General features: G+C 51.4%; 1 protein-coding gene across 1 annotated transcript; it reads right to left on the bottom strand.

Annotated features, from left to right (window-relative positions):
- On the bottom strand, window positions 1-27,021 carry LOC135970768 (uncharacterized). The gene is made up of 8 exons (XM_065544580.1): window positions 26,852-27,021; window positions 25,875-25,965; window positions 25,224-25,396; window positions 22,676-22,750; window positions 10,940-11,039; window positions 3,857-3,987; window positions 3,099-3,216; window positions 1-342 (listed from the first exon to the last, which is right to left on the bottom strand). Exons 1-7 carry the CDS (start codon window positions 26,996-26,998, stop codon window positions 3,205-3,207), a joined length of 729 nt encoding a protein of 242 aa, XP_065400652.1. The 5' UTR covers window positions 26,999-27,021; the 3' UTR covers window positions 1-342; window positions 3,099-3,204.

Here is a 27,021-nt window from a genome sequence, read left to right as displayed (position 1 = left end):
TGTGATTCAATATTCAAGAGTCTTTATTGAAGACTTGAGATGGGACTTCCATCTCAGAGGATGTGGGAATCCCAGTTCAAATGACACAGGATAAACTGGGAAGGGCCAGGATGGACAGGTTGTGGATATGGGAGTCAAAGTCTTATCCCAGATGGCTCAAGGTACAACGGGCTGCCTGGGCTGGAATCTGGGTCCTCCCCACTTCCATTCTGCTGAAAGCTTCTTGAAGGAGCTGGTTCTCCACTTCAACTTGCTAGAGCCTAGCCTCATCTTTTAGTCAATTGGGAAGGCTTCTCAGAGGGAATCCAGTCCAACTGGATGAAGTACATTCTTCTTTTTGGTCTGAAAAGAAAATTGTCAAGCGTAAAGAAAAATACTTTTTTTTTTTTTGAGATGGAGTCTCATTCTGTCACCCAGGCTGGAGTGCAGTGGCATGATCTTGGCTCACTGCAGCCTCTGCCTCCCAGGTTCAAGCAATTCTTATACCTCACCCTCTGAGTAGCTGGGATTACAGGCGCATGCCACCATACCCGGCTAAATTAGAGACGGGGTTTTGCCGTGCTGGCCAGGCTGGTCTCGAACTCCTGACCTCAAGTGATCCACCCGCCTCGGCCTCCCAAAGTGTTGGAATTACAGGCGTGAGCCACCATGCCCGGCCAAAAACTACTCTTTGGATGGAGACTTTAGGAGGAGGCAGAGGACAAACTTCCAGCGGTCTTGGAAGGAGCTCACGTCCATCAGCCAAGGTGAGGAGCTAGGGAAGGGGTCATCACAAAGGGATCCGCCATGACAGTGGCTTGAGTCTAGGCACCTCTTCCAGGTGCTCTATCCAAGGCAATGGGGGGATGAGGGAAATGCCTAAGGCGGAAACTCAGATCCCAAGAACAGGAGAGATTAGGCAGGGAGCCCAGGGGACTTTTTTCAGGAAGGCAGGGAGCAGGCTGCACTTGGGCTAAGGACCAGCCCAGTAGACTTTTGGTCACTTCCACAGCTCCCATGGCCTCTTCCCCAATCCTGTCTTCAACCTGCAAGATGTTTATCATCTCTCAGACTTTACGCCTACACTGGAGAACATGCCAAGAATTCCACCTATCTGGTCCTCTCTTCTCTCAGTCCCTCCATTTGTGTTTCAGAAGTCAGCACAGCGGGGGAAGGGGACATATGCTTTGGGGTCTACGAAGCCCCACTTGAAGCCCAGCCCAACTTACCAGTCCTGTGACTCTGGGAAAGTGTCTTAGCCTTCCTGAGGCTTTGATTCGTCCTTCATAAAGTGGGGACAGTATCACCTGGTTTTCAGGGCTGTTGGGAAGATTAGCTGAGATAATGGCTACGGAGGGGCTTGCACAACCAAATGGGCACAAATCAGGGTCAGCTCCTTCCTTTCTGGGGTAAGGAAGCTATGTCCAGGAAAGGCAAATAAACCCAGTAGGGGCTGCGCAGGAATCAGGTGTCAGGCACAGCTGTGGGCACAGCCTTCCTTTCCTGCCCCATCCAGGGTTGGGAGCAGCAGCTTTGGAAACCCCCAAAGTTCACCTCCCTTGACTTCTCCAAGAACCTTAAGATCTGAGAAGAGAATTTCAGAAAGAGGAGGGGATCTCAGCCATGGCCAGGCATGGCCCAGCTCCACTTAGACCAGTGCGGCCTTTCTTCTTCCTAGACTCTCCTCAGCCTCTCCCAGCTCACCTCCCTCCTCCCTGCCCCAGCTCCTCCTTCCCCTACCTTTGCCAGCTCTCCAACCTGGATCTTGACAGTGTGGAGGAGTGGGGATGAGAGGTCCGCCTTGCCCATCGCATCAGGAACCCCTCAAATGTAAGGACTCTGTCTTCTCCAAACCTGGGCTCTGCCAGGACTGTTTCCCTGACTCCCTCTGGCCCTCTTCCTGGCCCGGGCTGGCTCCCAGGTCTCAAGGTGGGCCAGCTGTTCCTGAGTGCCCCTCTAAGTCTGCCAGTGTCTCTCCTTCCATACTCCCTTGCCCATTCCTTGCTCTGGATCCTTAGCCCGCCTGGGAGTCCTGCTATTCCTTGAGTGGCTAGATTTGGGGGAACGACAGAAGAGACTGGTGTCTGTCAGGGCCTGGGAAGGGGTGGTGGATGCAGCTCCATGCGGTGCCCTCCCCTGGGTGGGGAAGGAGGAGTGCAGATGGAACAGCCTCCCGCCTGTTACACCCTCCCAGCCCCAGACAGAGCCAAGCTCTCCTAGCAACGGTACAGTAGCTGGGAAGTAAGTGGGGTGGGGGAACAATGATATCATAAATTATCCCCAGCCCCTCCCTCCCAGCCCACCCTTCCTCAGTTGAGAATGGCCTCCTTTTTCTCTCCACCTGCTCCTCATTCAGGATTCCCTCAGCAAAGCTAGCCTCTGCTTAGTGCCCCTTATAGATGCCCCTCGAGGTCAAAGTGGCCATTCTCTGCCTTCCAGTTGGGGTCCAGAAGGAGGGAACTCTCACTATCCCAGGATCTGAGGCCCTGTTGGAACGTTCCCCGCAAGGCAGGAGCTGGGAGACTGGCTTCCAAAGGGGGAGCCCAGAGGGCCTGGGAGACTATTGCTATTCCATGGTCTCCGGCTCCTGTCTCTTTCTGGGGTGCTGATGGGGGCACAGAGGGGGAATTTCAAAGCATTATGTGGCATTTACTCCTCTTCTGTAAACAGAAGGTTTGGGTGGGGGCTCCCAAGACTTTAAGGGGCACTCAGACCTCTCACCAAGCTAGGCAAGTCTCAGTTTCCCAATTCTAATAGCTGGAGTCCAGGAACCCCCTTTTTTTTTTTTTTTGAGACAGAGTCTCGCTTTGTCACCCAGGCTGGAGTGCAGTGGTGCGATCTCGGCTCACTGCAAGCTCCGTCTCCCGGGTTCACACCATTCTCCTGCCTCAGCCTCCGAGTAGCTGGGACTACAGGCACCCGCCACCATGCCCGGCTAATTTTTTGTATTTTTAGTAGAGATGGGGTTTCACCGTGTTAGCCAGGATGGTCTCGATCTCCTGACCTTGTGATCTGCCCACCTCGGCCTCTCAAAGTGCTGGGATTACAGGCATGAGCCACCACACTCGGCCCAGGAACCTTTATGAAGTCACTAAAGCTAGGTGGCATTCCTTCCTTACCTCTCAACTCAGCCATGCCAAGCCAAGAACCAAAGAGTTGGTGCTATAGCCGTATAGATCTTGGTTAGACATGGAGAAGGACTTCCCAAGACAGGAATAAGCAAGATCATGGAATTTCCTGGTTGGAGAGAGAAAAAGTCTGTCGTAGTAGCAGGAAACTGGATGGGAACCTCTTGAATTCTATCTCATTAATTCTTTCTTAGCCACATTAAATAACATGTAGTGTCTGGCACAGAGCCTGACACATAGTAATCCTCCACTTAGACTATTTTTAAAAATCATGTTATTATGAATTTTTATTGGATGGATATCAGAAGAAAGGGATAAATCCCTGGAGACCCATCTCCCACCCTCTAGGAACCCCACAGGAAAATCCAGATAGAAGCTAGTGCTCTGAGGTACAATATGGCAGCCAATTGTCATGGCAACAGCAGAAGAAGGAGTCTGGTTGGTTGTGGGGGCGGTGCTGGGAAGCCAGCTGGTGCCAGATGGACAAACCCAGCAGAAGGCATCCCCAGCCGGGTGAAGCTGATGCCCCGTGCCCAGGGCTCAACCTCCATATGCCAGCCTCAGCCTGGTCCTTCCCTCCAGGCCTAAAGGCCCCATTGCTGTCTGTGGGGGATGATGCCAAAACCATTCCTCCTCCTGACTCTTGCTTGTATAACAAGGAATGACTGCTTGGAGACAAAAGACTGTCCTGCTGAAGGTCCCCCTGGCCCATAGGCTGATGGATCTAAATAGGTCTGAATTATGCTCACTCCTGATGATGCTGAGGAGCCATCACATCGACTTGAGAGGTCCTGAGCAGCAGGATGCACAGGCACCGTTCTGTACACCCGGTGGAGATTCCACAATGGCTTGTGCTGCCTGGAGGACGAGGAGATGAGGGCTGCAGGGAGGGAGCAGGGCAGGTTAGGGGCAATGTGGCTGAGCTGCACCCTACCTGTCCCCTCCTCCTGGTATGTTGGGCAGCATTCGCACCTGGCCAGTGGATAAAAGAAGCTGCCATCATGGAGTTCACCACCTAATTGTTAACAACGGGTCCCTCTCGAAACAGCCTCAGCAAGATGCTCACCTCCTTCAGACCACGAAAGCCCCAGCCACGGAGCCCAGCCACATTTCTCAGTCAGGCCTCCGTGATGGACTGCACCCGATGATCCATGGCCCTCACAACCCCCGTTCCTTGATTGCCCCCACCTATCTCAATGGCCCCATAACTGCGTCCCTCTGCACTTAGCATTTAACACTAAACATCTGCACACAGCCTTAGAAAACACTCATTCCCATCATCCTGTTTGATCTTCAGGATAACCAAGGAAGGCAGTTAGGGTCCAAAGACATGAAGGGACTTGCCTAAGGTCACCCAGCTGGTAAGTGGGGGAAGCCAGAATTTGTATCCTGACCAGCCTGTCCAATTTCAGAGTCAAAAACCAAAAGCTCCTTCTTTTGCTGTCCTTCCTGTGGACAGAGCCCCACTGACTATCAAACCCAGAGCAGCCTGCAAGCTGAGGTGGTGTCCACCAGCATTCTGCTGCTTCATGCACCCTGAACCCAAACATTCACTAGAAGGGCCAGTGCAGGCCGGGCACAGTGGCTCACACCTGTAATCCCAGCACTTTGGGAGGTCAAAGTGGGCAGATCACTTGAGGTTAGGAGTTCGAGACCAGCCTAGTCAACATGGAGAAACCCTGTCTCTACTAAAACTACAAAAATTAGCCGGGTGTGGTAGCAGGCACCTGTAATCCCAGCTACTCCGGAGGCTGAGGCAGGAGAATCGCTTGAACCTGGGAGGTGGAGGTTGCAGTGAGCTGAGATCGTGCCACTGCACTCCAGCCTGGGTGACAGAGCAAGACTCCATCTCCAAAAAAAAAAAAAAAAAAAAAAACCCAGTAAAATCCAGTGTGCCCAACAAGGTCTTGGAGGTGGGGGGATGGGAGAAAGGTCTCTACACATTGCTGATTAGCAGTAAGTGACACTGAGGCCAGGCCAGGAGAGGAGCCTCTCCCAGGGAAGGCAAGAGTGGGTGTGGAGACTAGGGTAGCTTTGGGACTCCTTTTTAGCTATGGTCCATCTTGTCTTTCCATCCTCTCAACACAGCCCTCCCAGAAGCGGGAGCACTGTGCAGGAGCTGGAGGGAGACCCCATGCTGGGAAGATGAGAGACGCTCAAGCAGGGTCAGTCCCAAGCAGGGCCAGTCCCAAGCGGGATCAGTCCCAAGAGCGTCAGGAGACAGCATGTATAAGGAGGGGAAGGAAGGCTGGAGAGGCCTGGCAGGATCAGGAGTTATAGCTGGGAAGACATGGGGAGAAGGCAGGGGCAGGTCAGCGCCTTGGTGCTGGGGCCCTGGGGCCTTGGTTGGATGATGGAGAGGAGCCCATCCTGGGGACAGCTGGACCAGACCATGGACGGCCTCACTGTGAGACCCCGGCCTGGTCTCAGCTTCTCTCTCCTTCCTGCCCAGACCTGGTTAAAGCCTGAGGCCACCTCTCAGCCCTCCCTTCCTCCAGCCCCATTCCACTCCACTCCCTGGGAGTTAAGCCCCCTCACCTGACAGGGCCACTTCCATGGCCACTCACAGAGAAGTCTTTGTGCACAAGCTGGGCCTGGGGGATGGGTGGTGGTGGGCACTCCCACTTACATTCCGCCCAGCGGCCAGCAGCAGCCTCACCATCTTCCCATCTGCCTCTCCGGCCTCTCATCCCCTTTCTTGAGGAAGAATTCCCTCGGAGCCTTGGCCCTGGCTACTACCTTACCCCTAACTCCCTCCCTCAGGACGGTTCCAGGACTGAGCTCCTTCTCTGCTGCTTTGCTGCAGCCCCCTGAGCCACACAGCCCTGACCACTGAACCTTTTTTTTTTTTTGAGACAGAGTCTTGCTCTGCTGCCCAGACTGGAGTGCAGTGGTGCGATTTCAGCTCACTGCAACCTCTGCCTCCCAGGTTCAAATGATTCTCCTGCCTCAGCCTCCCAAATAGCTGGGATTACAGGCATGGGCCACCATGCCCAGCTAATTTTTGTATTTTTAGTAGAGACAAGGTTTCACCGTGTTGGCCAGGCTGGTCTCGAACTCCTGACCTCAGGCGATCCACATGTCTTGGCCTCCCAAAGTGCTGAGATTACAGGCTTGGGCCACTGCGCCCACCCTCTCTCCCTCCCTCCCTTCCTTTCTTTCTTTCTTGTAAGAGAGCTCAGAGACCAGCTTGTTGTGCCACAAAGTCAGAGCCAGTATCCCTGTCCCCCAAACCCCAGCAGCCCATCCCCTGCCCTGACCTCAGGGTGCTCACTGTGCTGAGGGACACCAACCTCCTCTTCTCCACATCTCTCCCCAGAAAGCTTCCATAAGCTTGCTGCCCCGCCATGTGCAGGGGGAAGGAGGGATTCTGAAGGCGGGTCGTAGAGACATCCCTTCCTCAAGTGGCTTCCAGGTCTTTCATATGTCCTTCATTTATTTGGAACTAGCTGAGAGTCAGTTAAGTGTCTGGCTGGGCTCAGTGGACAACCAGATGCAGGAGTCCCCATCCCTCCTAGGAGTGGTTATGTGTTGCTCTCCAGCCACGCCCTACACCTGGCACCTCTGAGGCTATCAGCTAACTGCCCCAGCCTCCCTGGTATAGCACATAAGGCGCTTTACAGAGGAACTCCTACCTCTGTTTCCCTTCTCCTCCCAGCAGACTCCCCGCGATGGTCATGCTAGTGTCCAAACATACCCTGCTCTTCCTTACCTCTCTGCCTTCTTGAATGCTGTGGACTGTCCACCATTCACCTCCCCAGATTCAGTAGACTGCCAAATGCCTGTTTTATCTCGTATCGCTTATTCCTTGGCATCCTCCAGGAAGCCTTCCTGCGCTCCCCACAGGTCTGCAGGACAATGCTTTCCAGACTGTCTCCTAATCATTCGTGTGTCTGCCTCACCCAGTAGACTGCCAGTTCCTCAAAGCAGCGTTGTATTCCATGCTCCCCTTGAGCTTAGCTCCTCTCACAAAGGAGACCCTCAGTGCCTCCTGAATGAATGCCCTGACATGGAGGCAGGGGTACCAGAGGGAAGGGTATGGATGAGAGAGGTGCTACACAGGAAGAAGTGATGGGCTTTGATGTGGCTGATTTGGATGTGGGGACAAGTCCAGGAAAATGTTCAGGAGTTGAACCTGGGGGCCTAGGATTTTAATGAGGCCACCGACAGAGGTAGGGCAGCAGAAGCACAATGTGGAGGGAGCATCCAAACTGCCTGGGGAATGGCCCACCTCCCGGGTTTTGGTGGGAAGTGGTACTTCTATGCCACTACAGAAACTAAAAACACAGGTAGTCTCTGGGCCCTCCTTGCAGCTAGAGCCTAGGCATGTGATCCAGGCTTGGCCAAGCAGATATACGGTTCTAATCCTTGAACTGGGGACAAATGGCAGGACCACAGGTGGTAGTTGGCAGTTGGGGGTGTCAATCCAGACTTTAAAAGAGGTCAAGACTAGGCTGGGCGCGGTGGCTCACCCCTGTAATCCCAGCACTTTGGGAGGCCGAGGTGGGTGGATCACAAGGTCAAGTGATTGAGATGATCCTGGCTAACACTGTGAAACCCCGTCTCTACTAAAAATACAAAAAATTAGCTGGGAATGGTGGCACACACCTGTAGTCCCAGCTACTCAGGAGGTTGAGGCAGGAGAATCGCTTGAACCCAGGAGGGTTGCAGTGAGCCGAGATTGCGCCACTGCATTCCAGCCTAGGTGACAGAGCGAGACTCCATCTCAAAAAAAAAAAAAACAAAAAAAACCCAAAACAGGTCAAGACTAAAGAAACGAGGGAGAGAGGCTGGGTGCAGTGGCTCACACCTATAATCCTGGCACCCTGGGAGGCCAGAGAGGGTGGATCACCTGAGGTAAGAGTTCAAGACCAGCCTGGCCAACATGGTGAAACCCTGTCTCTACTAAAAATACAAAAATTAGCCTGGTGTGGTGGCACGTGCCTGTAATTCCAGCTACTCAGGAGGCTGAGGCAGAAGAATCGCCTGCACCTGGGAGGCAGAGGTTGCAGTGAGCTGAGATTGCACCATTGCACTCCAGCCTGGGTGACAGAGCAAGACTCTGCCTCAAAAAGAAAAAAAAAAAAAGAAAGAAAGAGAGAAAAAAAGAAAAAAAAGAAAGGAGGGAGAATTTATAACTTCAAGTGATGGCTGAAGTGATAAAAGTGGTGAGAAGAGTGAGAAGGAAGAGAAAACAAAGTGCTACCAGCAGAACCTGGGGACCACTTGTAGTTAAGGAACTGGTCCATCTGGAGGACTGAATGAATGGAACCAAGAACAGATGATCATGGATATAACAGAATAACCGAAGGTCAAAGGAAAAGACTGAGAAAATAGCATAAAATTTTCCATAGGTCAAGGAGGACTGGGCTTGGGAAGGGCCAGAGGTCTTTGTTGAGGAGGCTATGAGTGGCCTCTGAAAGGGTGCAGTTTTACCAGAGTTATAAAGATGGAAACCAGAGTGCTGGGCTGAGGAGAGAAGGTGGAGCATTTCCTCAAGTACACAGTCACCTTTCACAGGCCCCAGAGAGACCCTCAAACTGGCAAATGATACTGCCTGGCCACATCCTACCCTCTCACTCCTCCTGCTGATATTCCCCATTCTGATTCCTCCAGTACTTTTCTTATTACTCACAGTCCTCTAAGTCCTCTGGGAACTAAGCCACGTGCTGAGGCCTCTCTACCACCCCTGCTCCTGTGCTCAACCTTACATCTTTTCTGGGGGCCGCCATTCCTGGTCTTTCCCTCCTTCCTTCTCTCTCCATCCTCTCTTCCCAATTCCATTAGCAGGAAGATTCAACAGTATTTCTGGTCAGCCAGGAAGTCCTTCTTAGGGCCTCAGTCTCTTCCATGTCCACTAACCAGAGCAGGCTTTCAGTGCACACCTGGTCAGGCAGCCATCTTACAGGCGCCAGTTACCTAAGATGGCGGCCTCCCTCACCCTCCGCTTCCGTTCCCACAGCTTTGCCTCCTACCCCTGCCTCTTTCTTTCCGAAGCCTCAGCCCAACAAGGTGGGGGGCCAGGCTGGGGAGCCAAGGCCGGAGGAAGCAAGACAAAAAAGGACAGAAAAGCTGGCCCCTTGGCATCTCTCTTTGGCATTTGAGTCCAGCTCAGGGAGGGAGGGCAGAAAGAAAGAAAGTAGTGTAAGTTTTTATTTCTGTCCTCTTCCTGCCACCTCCCCCTAGTCCCTCCCCCAACACTTTGATGAAAACAAAATCTCTCCCTTTTTTTCTCTTCTCCAGCCCCCCTCCCCTTTTTTCCTGGCTTCTACCATGAGCCTCCTGGAATGCAAATGAACTGTATTATGCAAATGCATGCAAATCAGGCTTAACGAGCGGAAGGAGGGGGCAGAATGCCTAATGAGTAATGGCGGAGGGTGCAGATGGAGGGTGGCAGGAATGGCCCCCTCCTCTTCTCTGTTCCCACAGCCTGGAGGTTTGCTGGAGGTAGCCGGGTGTCCCTCACTTCTGGGAAAGAGTAGAAGGTCAAAGCCCCATCGCTTCAGCTGAGAAGTCCTGGGATGTCCTTGGCTGTGGTAGGTGAGGGGCAGGCGAGCTTGGGAAGAGAGGGGGTTAAGTATAAGGGGCTGGTGCTCACTTGCATTACCTTGCCCAGAGACACTGCATGCACCAGCTTCCTTGCCTATGTGGCCTGGCGATGGCAGAACCCTCAGCTTCCAGTGCTGAAAAGAGGGTGACGCTTATGCATGCCATGGCTTGTACATCAGAAAGGAGGATTCTCAGGGGAAGATTCCCAGCCAGACCCAGGTTCTTTCTGGGGGTGGGGGTGAAAACTGTCTCTCTTTGTACTTTGGGAGTGGGGGGGAGGTTGTCATGGCAACATAGCATGGAACACCCACCTCCCCAACATCCAGCCCCAGAGGACCTAGGAGTTGGGGGGGATAATGGATTGACACCCCCGATGCCCCCACCACCTGGCACTGCCAGCCGGAGATGGCAGCATCAAATCCTAGAGAGAATGGTCCCTTTGTTTGTAGGCTCACGGTGTTGGGGGAGCAGGCCTGGGCACACAGAAGGGCCTTTCCCAGGCCCCGTTCCAGTTTGCGTGACTCCCACTGGCCTCTGGAGACTACTTGTGGCCATCCACTGGCCTCTGTGTCCTGGCAGATGGTTGCCCCCTTGCCTTTTCTCCCATGGGCTTGCCAGCTACTGCTAGGTATGCCCTGTACCTGAGGCCTTCCCTCCAAACCACTTCAGACAGAGGTAGCAGTCTGTTCCACCTTTTCCTGGCTTTCTTGAACACCTCACATGCCCAGTCATGCATCCTGTGGAACAGGGGCAACCTGCAAACTCCCCCAACCAGCAACAGCCCCGCTCCACCCAACCGAGGCAGAAAGACTCCTAAAGGAGGTATCAGACAGATAGAAAGGGCCAGGCTGAAATTCAGGAGCCTGGATCTTGGCATTTCTGCTAACCAGCTGGGCAACCTGATCACACCTCTTCTACTCCCATGGGATCTGTGAAATGAGGAATATAGGAATGATGATATCTAAGGCTCATTTCAGCTCTACCAGATCTATGCCCTCCGTATCTTACATGACCTAGGTTAAATCATTCTTGAAATATAACTTTCATTCTTCCTACTACTGGAGCAGCCCTTCTCATTCAGACTTCCAAACATGAAGACAAACCCAATTGCCCAGAGACAGAATGCCAACTTCCCTCAGCCTTTGCCTCTCCCTGAGACTCCACGGCTGACTGCAAACAAATCCCACAGATTCAAAAATTTAGAGTCTTTGATAGCTGACTGTACAGACAGGAGGGTCCCTCCTAACCCTCTCAAAGGGGGTCAGCACAGCCATCTCACTCACCGCCCGGGAGCTGTCCGTGGTGCTGGATGTGGCTCTGTCGTCCACAAGGAGGAAGGAGGGTGGGCGGGTGTTGGAGCACCCACCCGCCCCAGGTGAGAAGCTAAAGGGAAGAGAAGAAGCAAAAACATTTGGAAACAGTAAGAAAAGGGAAAGAAAGATGATACCTGAAGAAAGTTTCTCCTCTCTGAAGACCTCCAAATCGTCAATATTACTTTGAGGAAGGAAAAGCACAAAAGTCATCGAATCTCTGATAAGTTAGCGTGTTCTTCCTCTAGATCCTATTTGGGCATCCACAGGGAGGTGGAATCATAGTCCCTTCCCTTGGGGAAGAGCTCAGATTGAGGTGGGAGATAAAGTACAGATCTCTAAATTCCGTTCTAAATTCTAAGGCTCCTACAAGGAATTTAGAAATAATAATTAAAGAGATATACAACCTGTCTGATAGTATTATAGATATCAGGAGTTTGGGAGGAAAGGCGGGGAAAGGCCGGGGCGTGTTTGTGTGTGCACAGTCTGTTCCACCTACACAGGCATGTGGGTACATGCATACGTGTGTGTGTGTGTTTCCCAGGTGGAGAGGTGAGTCTGCATCAGTGGTTCATAACTTCAGGTGCACATTAAATAATAATGATGCCTAGGCATCATTTCCTCATACTCTGATTTCATGGGTCTAGGGCTGGGCCCAAACATCAACATTTTTAAAAAAGCTCCCCAGGTGATTCAGTGCATAACCAAGTTGAGAATCACTGATCTAGAAGAAAGCAGTTCAGAAAAGGTGCAGGGATGAAGTCTGATTAGCTGGAGGAAGAGGCAAAGCAAAGATCCTTAAAGAAGAAGGAAATGAATAGGGAGGAGAACGACAAGCATGTAACTCCTCTCTCCTGGGAGCTCCTGGATGGCCCCTAGGCCTGGCCTGGAGATGAGACTGGCTCAGGTGTTGGCTTGTCTCCTCTGTGCTGTAGAAGCTCAAACCCACCCTAAGGCAATGAGACAAACTGTCTCCCTACTGCAGTCCCTTGTGCAGGAAATGGGTGCAATGACCCTAAGGGGGTGCTGCTGCTCCCCTTTACCCAGAGGGTCCCCAGGGAGGCGGCTGTGGAAGGTAAACAGCAACAATGGTCCCTTTCAGTGTCCAGACTCCAACCCTTCAGCCCAATTAGCAGACACAGCAAACAGCAATTCAGCAGCCTTCAGCCGCTGTCATAACAAACTCAGAGCTGCCTTAATGGGGGGATTAGGGCAGGAGGAGGAGGGGGTGTCACTTCGGCCCTGGGAGAGCCTGGGTGGCAAGGAGGGGGTTCCCCTTTTCTCCTTATCCTATCTAAATACGCACCCACCCACCCTTCCTTCCATAACTCTGCTCCTCATTCTCCTCAAAGCCCCAAGAATGCTTTTATAGTTTTGTCTGCTCCTTCCCTCCAGTGATTTGAAGGAAGGTGAAAAAATAAATAACCAGATTCCAACTTTCAAACCTTGAACATGCAGACCTCAAGAAGGACTTTCAGACATAGGGGCCTGTGTGTCTCTGGTGGGTTACCAACCTCAGGAATCGCATTGGGGACTGGGGGGATGTTGGTTTGTGAGGCGAAGGCAGAGAAGACATCCCTTCTTAAAGTCACTCAATTATGAAGACAAGTCTGCATGCTGATAGGCAGGTTTATAGGATTTGTTAATTATAGCCACTACCTAACTTGTCCTTTAATTTAACAAACTGTGTTTTTAGTTACTTAGAATCCAGGAGCTTAATGGCATAAACTTGAAATTATCATTTACACATGCTGTATTTATCTATGTAAGTCAGTTTACCCATCCTAAGTGCTCTTACCAATAAGTCTTAATATCCATTAAGGAGAAAGAAAACAATGGCCATTCTGCCACGTGGACTGCAACCTCTTCCCTTTATCAGACTTCCCAAGGGCTGTGCTTCCTCTCCCAAGTCTTCAGATACTTCCTACCTAGGTCCCCGGGAGTCTCACCTTGACTCCCAAAGCTGGAAAAGGAGGAAGTTCCTCAAGTTAAATGTTATGAGATCCTCAGTCAGGAACACGCCCGAGAGCTTCCCTTTTTACATTCTGAAACCAATCATATGCTATCAGTCTTTCCAAACTGTAGCCTTTAATCTTTCTGCAATCTAAGAATTACCCTTTAGCCATGAGTGTCATAACAGTATACGATCTTTTATATAGAATTCTTCATTTTCTGCACACAATAATCCTAAGGGTTTCTTATTCTCATTATACAAATATCAGAATTGAGGCTCAGAGATTTGCGTGCTTGATAAATGAAAACATCCAAACATGAACCTTGGTTTGGTCAGATTTGCTGTTTCTATTTCTGTCTCTCCCACGGTTTGCTGACTAGGATGATTCCTGTGACTGTAAGAACTTATCAACAAAACACTTTCTATGCCTGGAATTGGGTGGGAGGAGAATTTGTCCCAGAGTGAGGGTGTGGCTGATAATGCAACACTTGGGTCAAATATTTGAGAGAAAATTGCCTTTGGCTTCCTGGACCTAGAATTCAATAGGAGGGTATTAAAATGAGGGACTGAGGAGAGAAATGAATAAAGAAGTCAGCTTAGAATTTGGTTTCCAGTAAAAATAGTAATGTAGCAGTATCTAAAGAATAGAACTGAAAATTCTTAGACACAGGCAGAGGTGTGATTATACAAGAGAGGAAATTTCCTAACTGGTAACTCTGGTTAGGGCTTTCTGAGCCCCTTTTAACATGGCTTCCCTGCACTCCCGTCCCACAGTTCCCCTGTGGGGTTCAGTTGGAGGAGATGCGATCTGGTACAGAGCGGGTGGGGAGAACTCAGCAGTGTCACTGTGATGTCTGCATTTGGTAACCTCCTTCCAAATCCAAGAGTGTCTGTTCCTCCAGGTGTCCCTAATGTCACGACCGAGCTTCCCACCCACCATGGAAGCACACACATCCGACCTCACACCAGGTCACACACCACTCAGTTTCTCACCCTCATAAAGCAGACACACACAGCTCACAAACACAGTCACCCATCACTCTCCTGACAACCCCACCCACACACCCACACGCACACACCATATGTTCACATAAGGCAGACACAAACCCTCACCCCCACATCCCTCCTGGGCTCTATTCCTCCTTTCCACTGAGGTGCTGGTTTTGTAGGGCATCAGTTCTCAGCCCCCCAGTTCCCTCTATTCTCCTTTGGATATCCTGAGGTAGCTCAAATGCGCTACCTCAGGAGACAACAATAATGATGTAAACCCATCGTGGTTACTGATACAGGTTCTAAGTCTCATGTGAATGAGCCTCAGTGGATCCCAAATTCACATTTCCAACAAGCTACATGAAAGGTTTTTGTTGTTGTTGTTTGTTTGTTTTTAAAGGAATCCTATCTTTCTTGGTGCTGCTTCTCTCATCCCAGCTCCCAGCCCCTGCTCACAGGCAGGGCTTTTCTCTTGGTGCGTCTTCCCCCTCCTGTGCCCCATGTCCTCCAATCTTAGCTCAACCCCATCTTACCCTCCCTGCCCAATCTCTCTCCAGTTGTTCCCACAGGCAAGTGCAGTAGAAAAAGCACTGGGTTGGGTTAGGCCAGGCACAGTGGCTCACGCCTGTAAACCCAGCATTTTGGGAGGCCAAGGCGGGCAGATCAAGAGATCAAGATCATACTGGCCAACATGGTGAAACTCCGTCTCTACTAAAAAAAAAAACATACAAATTAGCTGGGCATGGTGGTGCGTGCCTGTAGTCACAGCTACTGGGGAGGCTGAGGTAGGAGAATTGTTTGAACCCAGGAGGGGGAGGTTGCAGTGAGCTGAGATCACATCACTGCACTCCAGCGTGGTGACAGAGTGAAACTCCATCTCAAAAAAAAAAAAAAAGAAAGTAAGAAAAAGCATTGGGGCACTGGGTTGGAAACCACTGAGTAACATTAGCAACTCATTTGAGTCCGTGGTTTCTCATTGGTAAAATGGGGTTAATAACAACTATCTCACAATGTTGAAAGAGCAAAGAAAGGGATGCAGGCCTAGTGCCCAGGAAGTAGTGTTAGGAATGATTAGTCCTCGCCTAAAACCTGCTCCCTTTCCCCCTAATCCAGTCTCCACCTGCCCCTCCCCCAGAAAACCCAAATCCAAATGGCTGAGAAAGTAAGAAGCTACTAATCTCGCCTTCCTCTAAATCGCTAAAGGAAGAAGACATATGTATTCTAGGCTCCCTGAAGCACAATTTTTTTGAGTTTGGATTCTCTGATATTTCTCCCACATAATATATAATTGAATCATTATCTTCTAGCTATAAAATCAGGTCCTGGGAGGAAATGTTAAATTTACACAGGAAACTGGAGTCAGTCAAGGTCATTTTGTCCAGTTCTTCCACCCCCTTATTACTCCTTCCTGCCCCGTGTCCTGGAAAGTCAGGTGCAGGCGTATGGGATGCGGAGCTGCAGTAAATGCAGAGGGGGCTACTTCTAGCTTTGGCTACGATGACTTCTATTCCACAAAGTGACTCTAGACTATACTCCTTTCAACTGCACCTAACCACTCTTTCGCTTAGAATATTTAGGTCAAGCCAGATAAATAGATTCTTTTAGAAAAGTCCCTGATTAATCTAATTCTTTGCTTTCTCTGGGCAGCATAGATACTAAGCTACACATTCCTTTGTGTTTGAGATCCTCAGAGCTTCTCGAGGCCATTTGTTCTTGGAGATGATTTCCAAGAGTGAAGATGGGGTGGAAAGGTTAGGTGTCCTAAAAAGCCCCAACTCAGCCCCTCTGGTCAGTAATGACAGAGCAGCATAAGGATCTTTCAAAGAGATTGGCCTCAGGTCCTGGGGCGGAAGGAGGAAGGCGAATGCGAATGGAACCAAGATTGCTCTGCACTCCACTGCCTCAGAACCCAGACTGGGAAAAAGCTGAAATAACTCTGCAGCTAGATTTCAACTGATTGCTCCCTTGGATCAGTTTCCCAATCAGTGACCCAGACTGCCAGAAAAGGCCCCATCCTGAGCGGGGACCACCAGAGGGCACCACAATGAGGCTTCCTTGCTCCCCTCCAACTCTGCTGGGGGAAAAACATGGCACCTGGCTAAAGTGAAATGGGACTGTGACTCCTACCTGTGCCGACTGGGGTGCTGGGGGGTGAAATGTCGCCCGAACCAGTGAAGTCTCTGTCCTCCTCTTGTGTCCTCTGGTGCTGGTCAGTCCTCGCGGTTCTAGCCCCTCGCTCAAGCCTCCCCCTCCTCCGGGCCCCTCTGCGCAGTGTATGGGGTTATTTTTACTTTCGGTTATCTAGCTTTATGAAGACTCCACACCACTCATACAGCTAGATAACCAAAGATAACAACCAACCCCGCCTCCTGGCTGCTGTCGCCGCCTCTTCCACGCAGCCTCCCGGCCGCCGCCGCCGCCAGCACCTCCTTAGCTTCCCGGTCGCCCGCCAGCGGGAGTAGGAGGGAAGGGACACGAGTGGAGTTGGAGGGGAGAGTGAAGAGTGAAATGAAGTCCGAGACAAAACAACAACAAAAACCTCAGACACCGGGATACAGACACGACAGAGACCGAAAAAGGCGTGGAAAGGACACAATGACCGGTGGCGTCGAAGTCCAGGAGTTGACCCCGACCCAGACCCAAAAAGCTTCTGGTACCCCATTTCCCGCTCTCTCATTCGGGCCAGGAGCAAGAGTTCCGCTGGTCCCAGGTGGAAGGGACGCGCGGGCTTTTCGTGCCACCCGGGAAGACCGCAGGGACCCAGGCAGAGGCCTCCCCAGGCTCGCCGTTTCTCCACTGCCCTCCTCCGGAAGATCGAGGGCGCATCCGACAGCCAGAGCCCTGCCTTCGGCGGAGCCCGAGCCTGGCGCGGGATGGAAATGGGGAGCCGCGGCTCCGGCCCGGCCACGTCGCCAACTCAGAAGGGCGGTGGAAGCGAAGCGGAGCCCGTGTCGGGGAAAGAGCTGGATCCAAGAGGCCGACTAAAAGGGGAAATGGGCAGCCAAACCCAGGAGGTAAAAACCCCGGAGATGCCCTAACAGGAAGCAGGGAAATCCCGGCGACCCAAAGAGAGGGGAAAGGCTGTAGGGGGAGGGTGGGGGCGACCCAGAGACTCCCAAGCGAGTCTCTCGAGGAGAGAAGGAAACGGCAGAGACCCCACCCGGGAAGAGATCCGGGAGAGTACCCACGAGAAGGGCGGAGGAGAGGAAAGCAGAGGGCGACCGGGCAGGTGACCAGAGTCCCAGGCCCTGCAGAGCCCCGGAGAAATGGCTTTGTGCAAAGAGGACCAGAGATCACCCAGGGTTGTGAAAATGGCCGGGGGTTCGAGGCGAGCGGTGCCCTAGGGGTGGGTAGGGGGTGCGATCAGGAAAGGGAAACCGCAGCCCCGAAGAGGGTGGGGGCTCGGCCGGCCCCTCGTGGCGGACGCGCAGGCACGCCGGATTCCGAGGCGCTCGCCCACCTCGTGCCCCATGCTGGCCAGGCCACTTACATCGAGCCCAGGGTGCCCATCCGTGCTCTCCCGCGCGGTCCTCCCTGCCAGTTCCCGCCCCTGGAGCGCCAGGGCCCTGAGTCCCAGATGTCGGGGCTCAGCGGACGCCGGACAGAGGAGCCCGCCGTGCTCTTAGCCTCCGCTGAGCCTAGGCGAGCAGGGTGGAGCGAGTCTCACCTCCTCGCTCCCTCCTCTGCCTCTGCCGCGGCTCTGGCCCGGGCGCGCTCCGGCTCCGGACTTTTCATTCATCCTTTCACACTCCCTCCCCAGACCATCCTCTGATTGGCTCTACCGCGTCTGACGTCACCGGCTCGTTCCCCACCGGCCCCGCCCCTCCCCCTTCCCCGGCCGGCCGGGGAGCGCAATTGGGGCGCCCTTCCCCCCCGGAGAATGGGGATGGGGGGACTACTACGTCTCTGTGCTGATTCTCAGCCTCCTGCTGCCTCACTCACCCCGAGACCCGCCTGCCACCTCCAATCCATTGCCATTTGTGGTTTTGATCTCCAACCTCACTCATTTTGTAGGTTCTACATTTTCCATTTTGGCCCTAGGTATGCTGCACCAACACCAGGACACAAAGATAGAAAAGAAGCCGGGTGAAACCCCCTCAGAAAAAACCAGATGACTGCAGACTCTACTCCTACCTGCCTCCTGCCATCAGAATATTCTTTGTGCTTCTTGGGTTCTGATCCTTAGCAGACTGTGATCTTAACCTTTTAGAATGGGCAGGAACCTGTCTTGCTGGTTTTCAACCCAAAACAATGAGGGAAAGATTCTGAAGTTTAGGATTCCTACAGGGAGATGCGGGTGTTGAGCGGTGCTGAGCCCCCTTTTCTGCCTTGCAGAAACTGGAATATCTCTTGAATGTGTTCGCAGCACCAAAGTTCCAGGTAGGGAAGGTTGGGGTGAGGATTCCAGCTGGCATCAGCCAGGGCAAGACCCACAGATTTTCATCCAGCCATAGAGGCCCTTGTTAGCGCCTTCTTACCCTTCCCCAGCATGGTGAGACTCCGACCTCTAGCCCAAGGTCCATCTCCAGGTGTGTCTGGAGAGCTGTGGTTATGGGAGGAGGATCGCCCGTCTGAGACTTTGCCGACCTGGCTCCTTATCTGGCACAGCGCGACATTCCTGGCTCAGCCTCTCTGCGCTGGGAATCAGGGCTGAATAATGCCTGGTCTCAACCTTGAGAGGTATATTCTAGGCGGCAGGCAGGATCCAAATCCAGCTGCCCAGTAGAGCTGTAAGAACGAGCTGTGGGCCCCTACCTGAGGTCTGCCAGGGAGCAGCTCGAATTCCTGGTCCCAAGCCACCCTTCTACCCACTCTACTCTCCACTGCCTTACTAAAAAAAAACTATGACTCAGATACCTGGAGCCTGTCAGCCAGATTAACCTGGGCCAGCTCCTATAACCATTGGTCTCTGAACACTAGGCCACCAGGGGCATGCACCAGGGGATGACCAGTTTTGTCATCAGTCCCCATCGGATTGTTTTATCTGCCTGTCTGCACAGCCCAGGACAAAGCCAAGCCTGAAAGCTGTTCTTGGTTAGATGCAAGCCTGTGGGCAGTGGGTTTAATTTGGTGCGTCCCCCAAAGATTGGAGAATGAATAATCGCTTCCACTGATGTTGGCAACATGACTGCTCGGTGGGAGGCAGTTTGGAATAAGATAAAGCCTGGGAGCCGGGTGTTTCCCTACCAGGATGATAATATGGGGCAGAAGAAAACAATCTAATTTCCCAGGTCTCAGGGTGCTCGCAGGGCTGGGCTTGGCATAGCTTTTTCCTTCTGTCAGTTGCCATAGGGTCTCAAGGCCCTTACCCAAGGGAAAGGCTTTCTAGATGCTTCCACAATGTCAATTTTTTCACCCTCCAGTACAGGGAACACACCAGCCAATGATGAGGAGAGAAGGAAAGAGACAGAGATAGTGTCCACTCCCTGTTTTCTTTCCTCCTGCCCCCTCCCAGGTGCTCTTACAGATTAGAATGAAGCACTCGGGGAGCACAGCATTGGGGTCCCTGTCTCTGCAGTAGAGTTATGAAAAAACCCAGAACCCCTCTCAAATATTCTCACAGATAGACCTACCTCCTGGTATGCTGCTAAAGGCATTCCCTAAATGCATACCCCATCTGGCCCGGAAAATCTATAGGCTTTCCAGCCATTCCCCTCCGTGACTATAAATCCCCTCAAAGATTTCTCATGAAACCACGCCATACCCATTTCTAGGATCCCCAATACCCTCCAGACATTCCAGCAATTCTAGCTAGGGCCTATGCTTCTCCAAACATACTACCAACTCCCCCTACAAATATCTCCCCATTTGCCCTCCCACGAGATCCCTTAAAAGCACCTTAAGCAAACCTTCCTCCCTATCTACCCTCCCCTCACCAGCACCTGGGAGGCTGGGGCCATTGAGGAAGAGTGAGCTGTTCTGCTATAGCTAAAACTCTCCCCTTTCTCCTCTGTTACTAATTTCCAACCAAGTCCTCTGCCCTCTGTGGGGCCCAGGCTTATCAGCACAACCCCTTATCCTGGCCTGGGCTGACCAAACAGTGCCGCAAGAGGCAACTGGAATCAGCATGAACCTCCTTTCTCTTTCAGCCACTGCTGTATTTTTATTTTTATTGGAGTGGGGAGATAACAGAAAGGTTTTTTTTGTTTTGTTTTTGTTTTTGTTTTGTCATCAGAGGCTCCCCCTCTCCACCTCTATTGGTCAAATTCAGACCCAGCTGGACTTCCTAAAAAACCAAGGTCAAGATGGAAATGGGTATGTTTAGATGTCTTCTGAAAATATATCTAAGTTTCTCCAAATAGCTTGATAAAGAGCAAGATCCCTCTGCCTCTTAATGAGGCTTTGGGTTCTACATAGGTAGTTCAGCCTAAACAGAGTGTCCAAATACAAGGAGGAGAGACCCCCAACAAAGGAAAATGGAGATTAGTCTAAATTGTCCTGGCACTACCCACATAAAATCCCCACTTCTGTCAAGGTTGCTGATGAAGTAATTTTTTGTTTGGTTTTGTCTGGGTGTGGTTGACAACCCAGTCTCCCACCACCCCTGCTCAAGGATAAAGGTGAGTAGGGCATCTGTCTTTATTCCAATGGAGAAAGAGCTATCAGTCATGAAAGAAGCAGAAAGCTCCCCACCATCATGTTAACTGGGATTGGTTTGTATACCATTGTTCCAGTTTCAAAAAAGAAACTACCTGGATGGTGGCAAATGAGACAGCCTCTCCAGAGAAGGGGCAATTTCACACACATTCTTGTCTATGGTAACTAACACTATGCCTAAAGCATAGTGGGTGCCTAGTAATTGATCAATTAATAGAGATCTGTGTACCGTGAGTGTGTCTGCAAGTCTGCATTTGCCATCAGATAGATTGAGGGCATTACGGACGGCGAGTGAGGGTCTTGGTAAGTTGTGTTCTGTGGGATCTGTGGGGGAGGGGGAGGGGAGAGTTATGTCTATTGTGTTGTGTGTTCATGACTATTTGATAGCTCCTTTGACCAGAGGAGACCCTTCTACTAATTAGATACAGCAGGCTTATAACAGTATAACAGCTGGAGTAAAATGGGTGCATTAGGTGCCCTTTGGGCTTGGCCCACCAGCTTCAGCATCCCTGAGAAGGTCTCAGTTGGAGTAGAGTCCTCTGATTCCAGCAGACCGCAGTCAGCTGAAGTGTTCTGTAGAGCGGTGGACTGCAGACCCCACCCTGAGTCTTCCAGGGAATTTCTAGGGGGCTGTGGGGAGAGCACATCGATGCCCTGGTGCTGATGTGAGACTGTAAGTGTCTTGATTAGCCTAGGAGCCCGCATTTTTTGCCAGTGCCCATCCCCACCCCCATCCCTTATAGCCCTGATGCCCACCTATTGTCTGTGTGCCTGAAGAGGCCCAAGTAGAGAAAAACATGGCCAGAATTACGCTCTCTGGATGCAGCTCTTGGATGGATCTTTATAATTCAGGTTCCAGAATACATTTTGGCAGTCAAGCACTTTCTTGAAATAGTCAGGTAATTAAATAAAAAGCGTATATTTTTTCTTTGTTTCAGTTACCAGGTTAATTTGCCTTGAAGACACAGATGAAAGCTGCATTTGGGAGAGGGTGGATTCAGATATTTATTTGTCTCATAAGTGCATCATTATGAACAATATCATACATTTTTTTGCTATAGAAATCTGCATTGTCTATGGGATAGTGACAAAAACAAGAATTAGCAGTAAAAAATACTGAGGCTGTGTGAAATATATATATATATATAATATCTATTCATGTGGGCAGAAAAGGTAGGAGGTATGGAGAAATAATCTGGAGGATATCGTCCCTAAGGATGTCACACTTCTTCCCCACGAGAGTGGTATTTTCCTCCTATTGAGGGGCCAGCTTGAGAATTCCTTGGGCCTGTGTAAGCATTGCCTTCCTTGCCTACTCCCAGTTCTATTCTTGAGCCCACACATTGCTCACTTGCCTGAGAACCTTATGTGTCCGGGGGGGGTGAGAACAAGGTGGCAGAGATGGTAGAGGGTTGGTTGGTTCATCCAGACCATCCAGGAGTCCTTTCTGCAAGACCCTCAACCATCGGCAAATGGCCTCCTTAAGGGGCATAAGCGTGAGTGTGCAAGGGTGCTACGCATCACACGCACGCGCGTGCACACACACATGTGCACATACACACATGCACACGCACACACATGCACGCGCGCGCACACACGCACACACATACACATACATGCGCGCCCGCGCACACACGCACACATACTCAAACTTATCAACTCAGACCAATGCAACAACAAATCCACAGATATTCCCAGCAGTACCACCTCCCAATGCTTGCAGCTGTATATCCTGGCATACATACCCACTCACAGTTATTTAAGCTCCTTGGGTCCCCATTCACCATAACCCACACTCCTCTTCTTTCTCACCTCTGTTACCCAGGTACAAGTATCTCTGTTCCCTTCTTCAACCAATCATCTCCCCCAAGGTCAATTGGCCTCCAACTCTGCCTTCAAGAGCCTACGGGAGAAGGGGAAAGAGTTCCCTGTATCCCCAATGCCTTTCCTCTTTGTCACAGGACTGGAAGCAGGGTGACCTATCATTGACTATGTAGGTCTTTCTACAATTGGAGTAGACCAAAATTAGGGGCTGAAAGCTGGAAGAGACAGGGAGTGGGGTAGAGGGGTACAGAGAACAGGAGAAAACATAGGTGACACAGGGCCAGTTTTCCTTTTCCTCCCCCACCCACTCCACCATCAGAAACAATAAATAAGAAAATAAATACCCCAAAAGCCATAAGTGGCCACCTACGATGACACCAGAAAACAAATGAGGCTGCTGCTTCTTGGATATCCAGCTCCTGTCAAGGAGGAGAATGCAAAGGTTAAAGTCCTTTGAGAAGTCCAGCCTTCCTTCCCTGACAACCCCCAACCTTCCTATCACTCTCTCAGCCACTCCTTTTCTCCTAGTCCTGCATCTTCAGGACCTGCAAAGTCTATGTTCCCCTCTTCAATCGCCAGGCTTGAGGCTGCACAGGGGGATAATGAGAAAAGCCTAGACATGCAGGCAGGGCCTCCGGCCTGGGCCTGTCAGCTCCATCTTGCCTGGGCAACTCTAACCCAGCCTTATCCTCACAACCTCTCCCATCTCCATCCAAAACCTTTGGGCCCAGGAGTTTGGCCCTTTTCAAACAGCCTGTGGAGATCTTGGACTTAAATCTAAGGAAGTAATCTCCTGCCCAGTGGACATTATCTCCTTGCAGATTCCTGCTGCCTGGGGTCTATGGGAGAGCATGCTTAGGATAGAATGAAGGAACTAGGGTTAGAGATATATTTTTGTCTGTCTAGATCTAACGCAGTGTAAACTGTAAAATGTTATACACATTTACGATATTCTCAATCATGTTATCTCTCTAGCTTTCTCCACTCATCTCTGTTGCGACTTATCTACCTATCACCTATCCATGTATATCTCTCAGGATCCTGTAGTGATCAATTTTCTCCCTCTCTTTTTCATACACACAAAAGGTGTGAAGACAAAGCATTTATTTTTCATTAGTGTTGGATAGGAACCCAGTCTCAGTACTTTATAGTTTTATCTTTCCAGAATTTGGCTATCAGGTTAAATTATGATTTGGGGGAGAGGCATGTATACTGCAGGTGACCTAGCTCCTAAAATACTGTGATGAGTGTTTTTACACGTATATGTGTGTGTGTTTGTGTGTGGGTTGGGTATGCTGGTGACTTCTTCCATCTCAAACTCAATTCCACAACTAATTTTTTTTAAGTCAGGAAGATAACCTACCTAAATGTAGGAAATCAGAAAAAAGGGGGGCTGGGGAGCAAGGACAAGCCTTACATCCAAGCCTGATTTCTAGGAGGGGTGCTTTGAATGCCCCCTCCCCACTTCTAACACTCACAAATACTCACTTGACTCCCAGCCTCAGCTCTGCCAGCCCATCCATTTCATAAAGGGATGTCTCAGTCTGAAATTATCTTCATACTAAAGAAGGGGCTACCCCCACCCCACACCAATTTGCTGACACGCTAGAAAACAGACATAAGGATGGCTCTTCCCTCCACCCTAATCAATGAGAGTTCTGGGGTCCCTGGGGCAGTTATCCCCCTCATCACTGATCTCTGCCCTGCCACCCCCCAACAAAGCATACACAATGCCTAGGGGAACATGGTGATGAAGAACACAGCCCAGCAGGCATGGAACATGTGTGTGTACGTATGATGGCTGGCAGCCTTAGCCTCTCCCAGCAATCTGGCCTCTGGGGTTCCAAGAATAGTCTGCTCCGCTCCAGCCTCCACTACCCCACAATGGCCCCAATCTTGTCTCCCAGAAAGCACAGTGTGGGTGGGGGACTAGGGGCAGGAAAAGTGCCTTCTTTCTATATCTCCTGGCCTTCCATAGGAAACACACACACACACACACACACACACACACACAACCCCTCCATTAGATGGGTGTGAAGAGGGTTGGGGTAGGGTTCTCTCCCCTTCTAGAACCTAAGCATTTTCTCCGACACCTCACTTGCCTTTAGGTTCCACTTAGCCCCTTTCCCACCTGCCAGCTCATACCATAGAAAAAGGGGGGGAAAGGGGGATTAAATTAATCTAAATCCTATAAAATGTTTTTGGATTGTTCCCAATTATGGTCTCCACCTTTCTTTCACGGGGGGACATCTGGCTCCTTTCCCCCCATGCCCAAGTCCCTCAGACTTTGTCCTCTCCTAAAAGCTGAAGTCTCTAGGTCAGAAAGGAATAAGAGCCAGATCGAGGAAACAAGGTCAGGAGTCCAAATACAGAACCATTTTTCCCCTTCCTTCCCATCTCCACTACAGTTTCCTTCCTGCCTCTCCTCTGGTGCAAGCATTAAGATGTTGGCCATGTCTGGTGGAGAGAAGGGAGGGGCAGATTAATAGGATCAGTAGCACCGTGACCCTAAAGCCCCCCTACAATCCCATTGACAAACTTAGTGAGCTGTCTCCAGCCGGCATGGGCTGGGGGAAGGAGGGGAACCAGGAGCCACTCTGGGGCGGGTGGGCAGAGCCACTGCCTTGGGCTCAGCGATAGGTGCCCAGGAGGCTGGAGGTGAGAGCCCTGCTGCCAGCTCCACCTCTATACACACACCTCATCCATTTTGGGGACCCCCTAAATCTTTTATCAGCCTTTTCTTTCTGTGATGATTTTGCACCAGCCTCCATTAGCCAGTAGGTAAAGTAGGAAGGTTAGGGCGTCCTGACTGATTTTAGGGGATCTCTTCCCACACCCAGCCTAGATGTCTGAGGGGGCTGGGATCCTCCCTGGACCCGAATGGGCACTTACCAGGCTTCTGTGAGGAGGAGAGACTGTTCGGGTGGCCCCTGCGGCTGGACTGCCTCTCTCCCCCCAGCTCCTAGCCTCTTGTGGAGTGGAGGATGCAGCTCCGATGACGTAGCATCTGTCTATCCATTCAGGAATTTCGCTTGCCTCTCTCTTTCTTTCTCTTGCTGCTCTCCCTGGAAAGGCAGCAAAAAGGGGGTGCTGCCCCTCTCTGGAGACACTACCACCACCACCACCAAAATAACAGCCCACTCTGACGAAACCCCTCCTTCTTCCTTCTAATGCCTGTGTGGGCAGGGGTCTTTGTCACCTCCACTCTGCTTGCCACCTCCCCTACTGCCTTTTCTAACCTGAGGCAGGAAGAAGGGGCTAAGGGAAGCTATTGTTCCTCCAGGCCACCCTCATCCCCAAGGGAAGCAAGAGAAAGGGTGTGACAGAAAGACTTGGTCCCTAGTCTCCGAGTTTTAATTCGCTTTGGAACTTGAGAGAATGATTAAGTGGTGTGTGGAGGGTAAGGCGAGGAGCTGATGAGGAGTCATGGCAAGGTGACACAGTTTGCCATTTGAAGGCTCAGGGCATTTCAGGCTCCCCTTCCCAGGCCTCCCCTCAACTCCTTTCGTGGTCAGCTTAACTAATCACAAATCCAGATCTTACTTGTGAAGGAGACAGTGACAGTCGGAAGATGAAGGCTGGGAGCTGGAGGGGGGCGCATCTTGCAGGGAGATGAAGGCCAGCACTTGGAAGTCTAGACAAGAGAAGAGAAGGGGCGGGACCACAGAGTCAAAGTGGGAGATAAATTATCTTTTTCTTAGAGGAGGGAGAGGAATTTGGGGGTTGGTTTCCAGGGCTGGGGTCCCGATATTTGGTGGAAGCTGGGGCCCAGAATGGTACAATGGTCGGGTCTCTTTTCTCTCTCTAACCCCCACCCTCAGCCCCTCCCTTTTTCTCCCTCCCACTCTTCCTGGTCTGCATGGGAACTCGGTCTGAGCTCGACGTGACAGACAGCAGGCCTGCATGCTAATGAAGTTTGTCTCAAGTTCATTGTCAAAGCCCCCCCTTCCCCACAGCCCCCTCCCCTCCTCTCTCATACACAAATCTCCCTCCAACTTTTGTCCCACAGACCTGGAGGCCACTTGAGTCTCTGCTGGCTCCCCTCTCTCACCCTCCCCCACTGCTTTCAGTCTCCCCTCTCCTCACCACCTCCCTCAACTGGGGGCGGGAGGCTCTCTTCTCTCCCTGGTGCCTTCCCAGCCACCTTCTGGCCTGGCGATCCCTCAGCTCTGAATGAGGGATTCTGAGGGCTAAGGTCAGAGTCTATAGACTGGGTCCTTCTTTCCCCATCTTAAAGTAGGGAGACTTTAGAGGGGTGAGAAAAGGCAAGAGACTCTCCCCACTCACTGTTCTCTGCCCCCCAATTCTCAGCCCTGTCCTGGCCCAGTCCCCCCATTCCAGCCCCACTTCCCCTCCCCCATTCCTCCCATTATGATTATTTTGCTCTCCCCTTGATTACATCTGCTTCACTAGCTCAGAAATAAAGATCCTTTGAGACTAATTTTGCACCCCCCTGCAACTCCCCACCCCTTCCCTCCCCCTTCTCTCTAGACCAGGGCTCCCGTTAGCTCCTTTCTCACCGGCTGGAAGACATTGAGTTCCTTGTCTAGGGAGCTGGGGGGTTGATGGGAGGGGGTGCCAGTGGAATGGGGGGGGGGTCTCTCCAACTCTGGGACGTGTCCAGCAATCCAAACCTGTCCTTCTTTTGTTCCTACAAATCTCTTCATACTGTCACCACCCTCTGGAGTCT

This window comes from Macaca fascicularis, chromosome 1, assembly GCF_037993035.2.
Source record: "Macaca fascicularis isolate 582-1 chromosome 1, T2T-MFA8v1.1".
NCBI lineage: Eukaryota > Metazoa > Chordata > Mammalia > Primates > Cercopithecidae > Macaca > Macaca fascicularis.
The sequence above is the reverse complement of the archived record's forward strand: the minus strand, read 5'-3'. Positions and strand labels throughout refer to the sequence as shown.

Bases quoted from the DNA above. Each gene is read 5' to 3' on its own strand.
- LOC135970768 (XM_065544580.1), bottom strand. From the start codon at position 26,998: ATGAAGAGATTTGTAGGAACAAAAGAAGGACAGGTTTGGATTGCTGGA. The intron at 25,397-25,874 runs GTAAGATCTGGA...CTGCCTTTCCAG, and splicing joins TGTCACTGTCTCCTTCACAA to GGAGAGCAGCAAGAGAAAGA. The intron at 11,040-22,675 runs GTATTTATTTTC...TCTTCCCTTTAG, and splicing joins GGCCACTTATGGCTTTTGGG to CTTCTCACCTGGGGCGGGTG.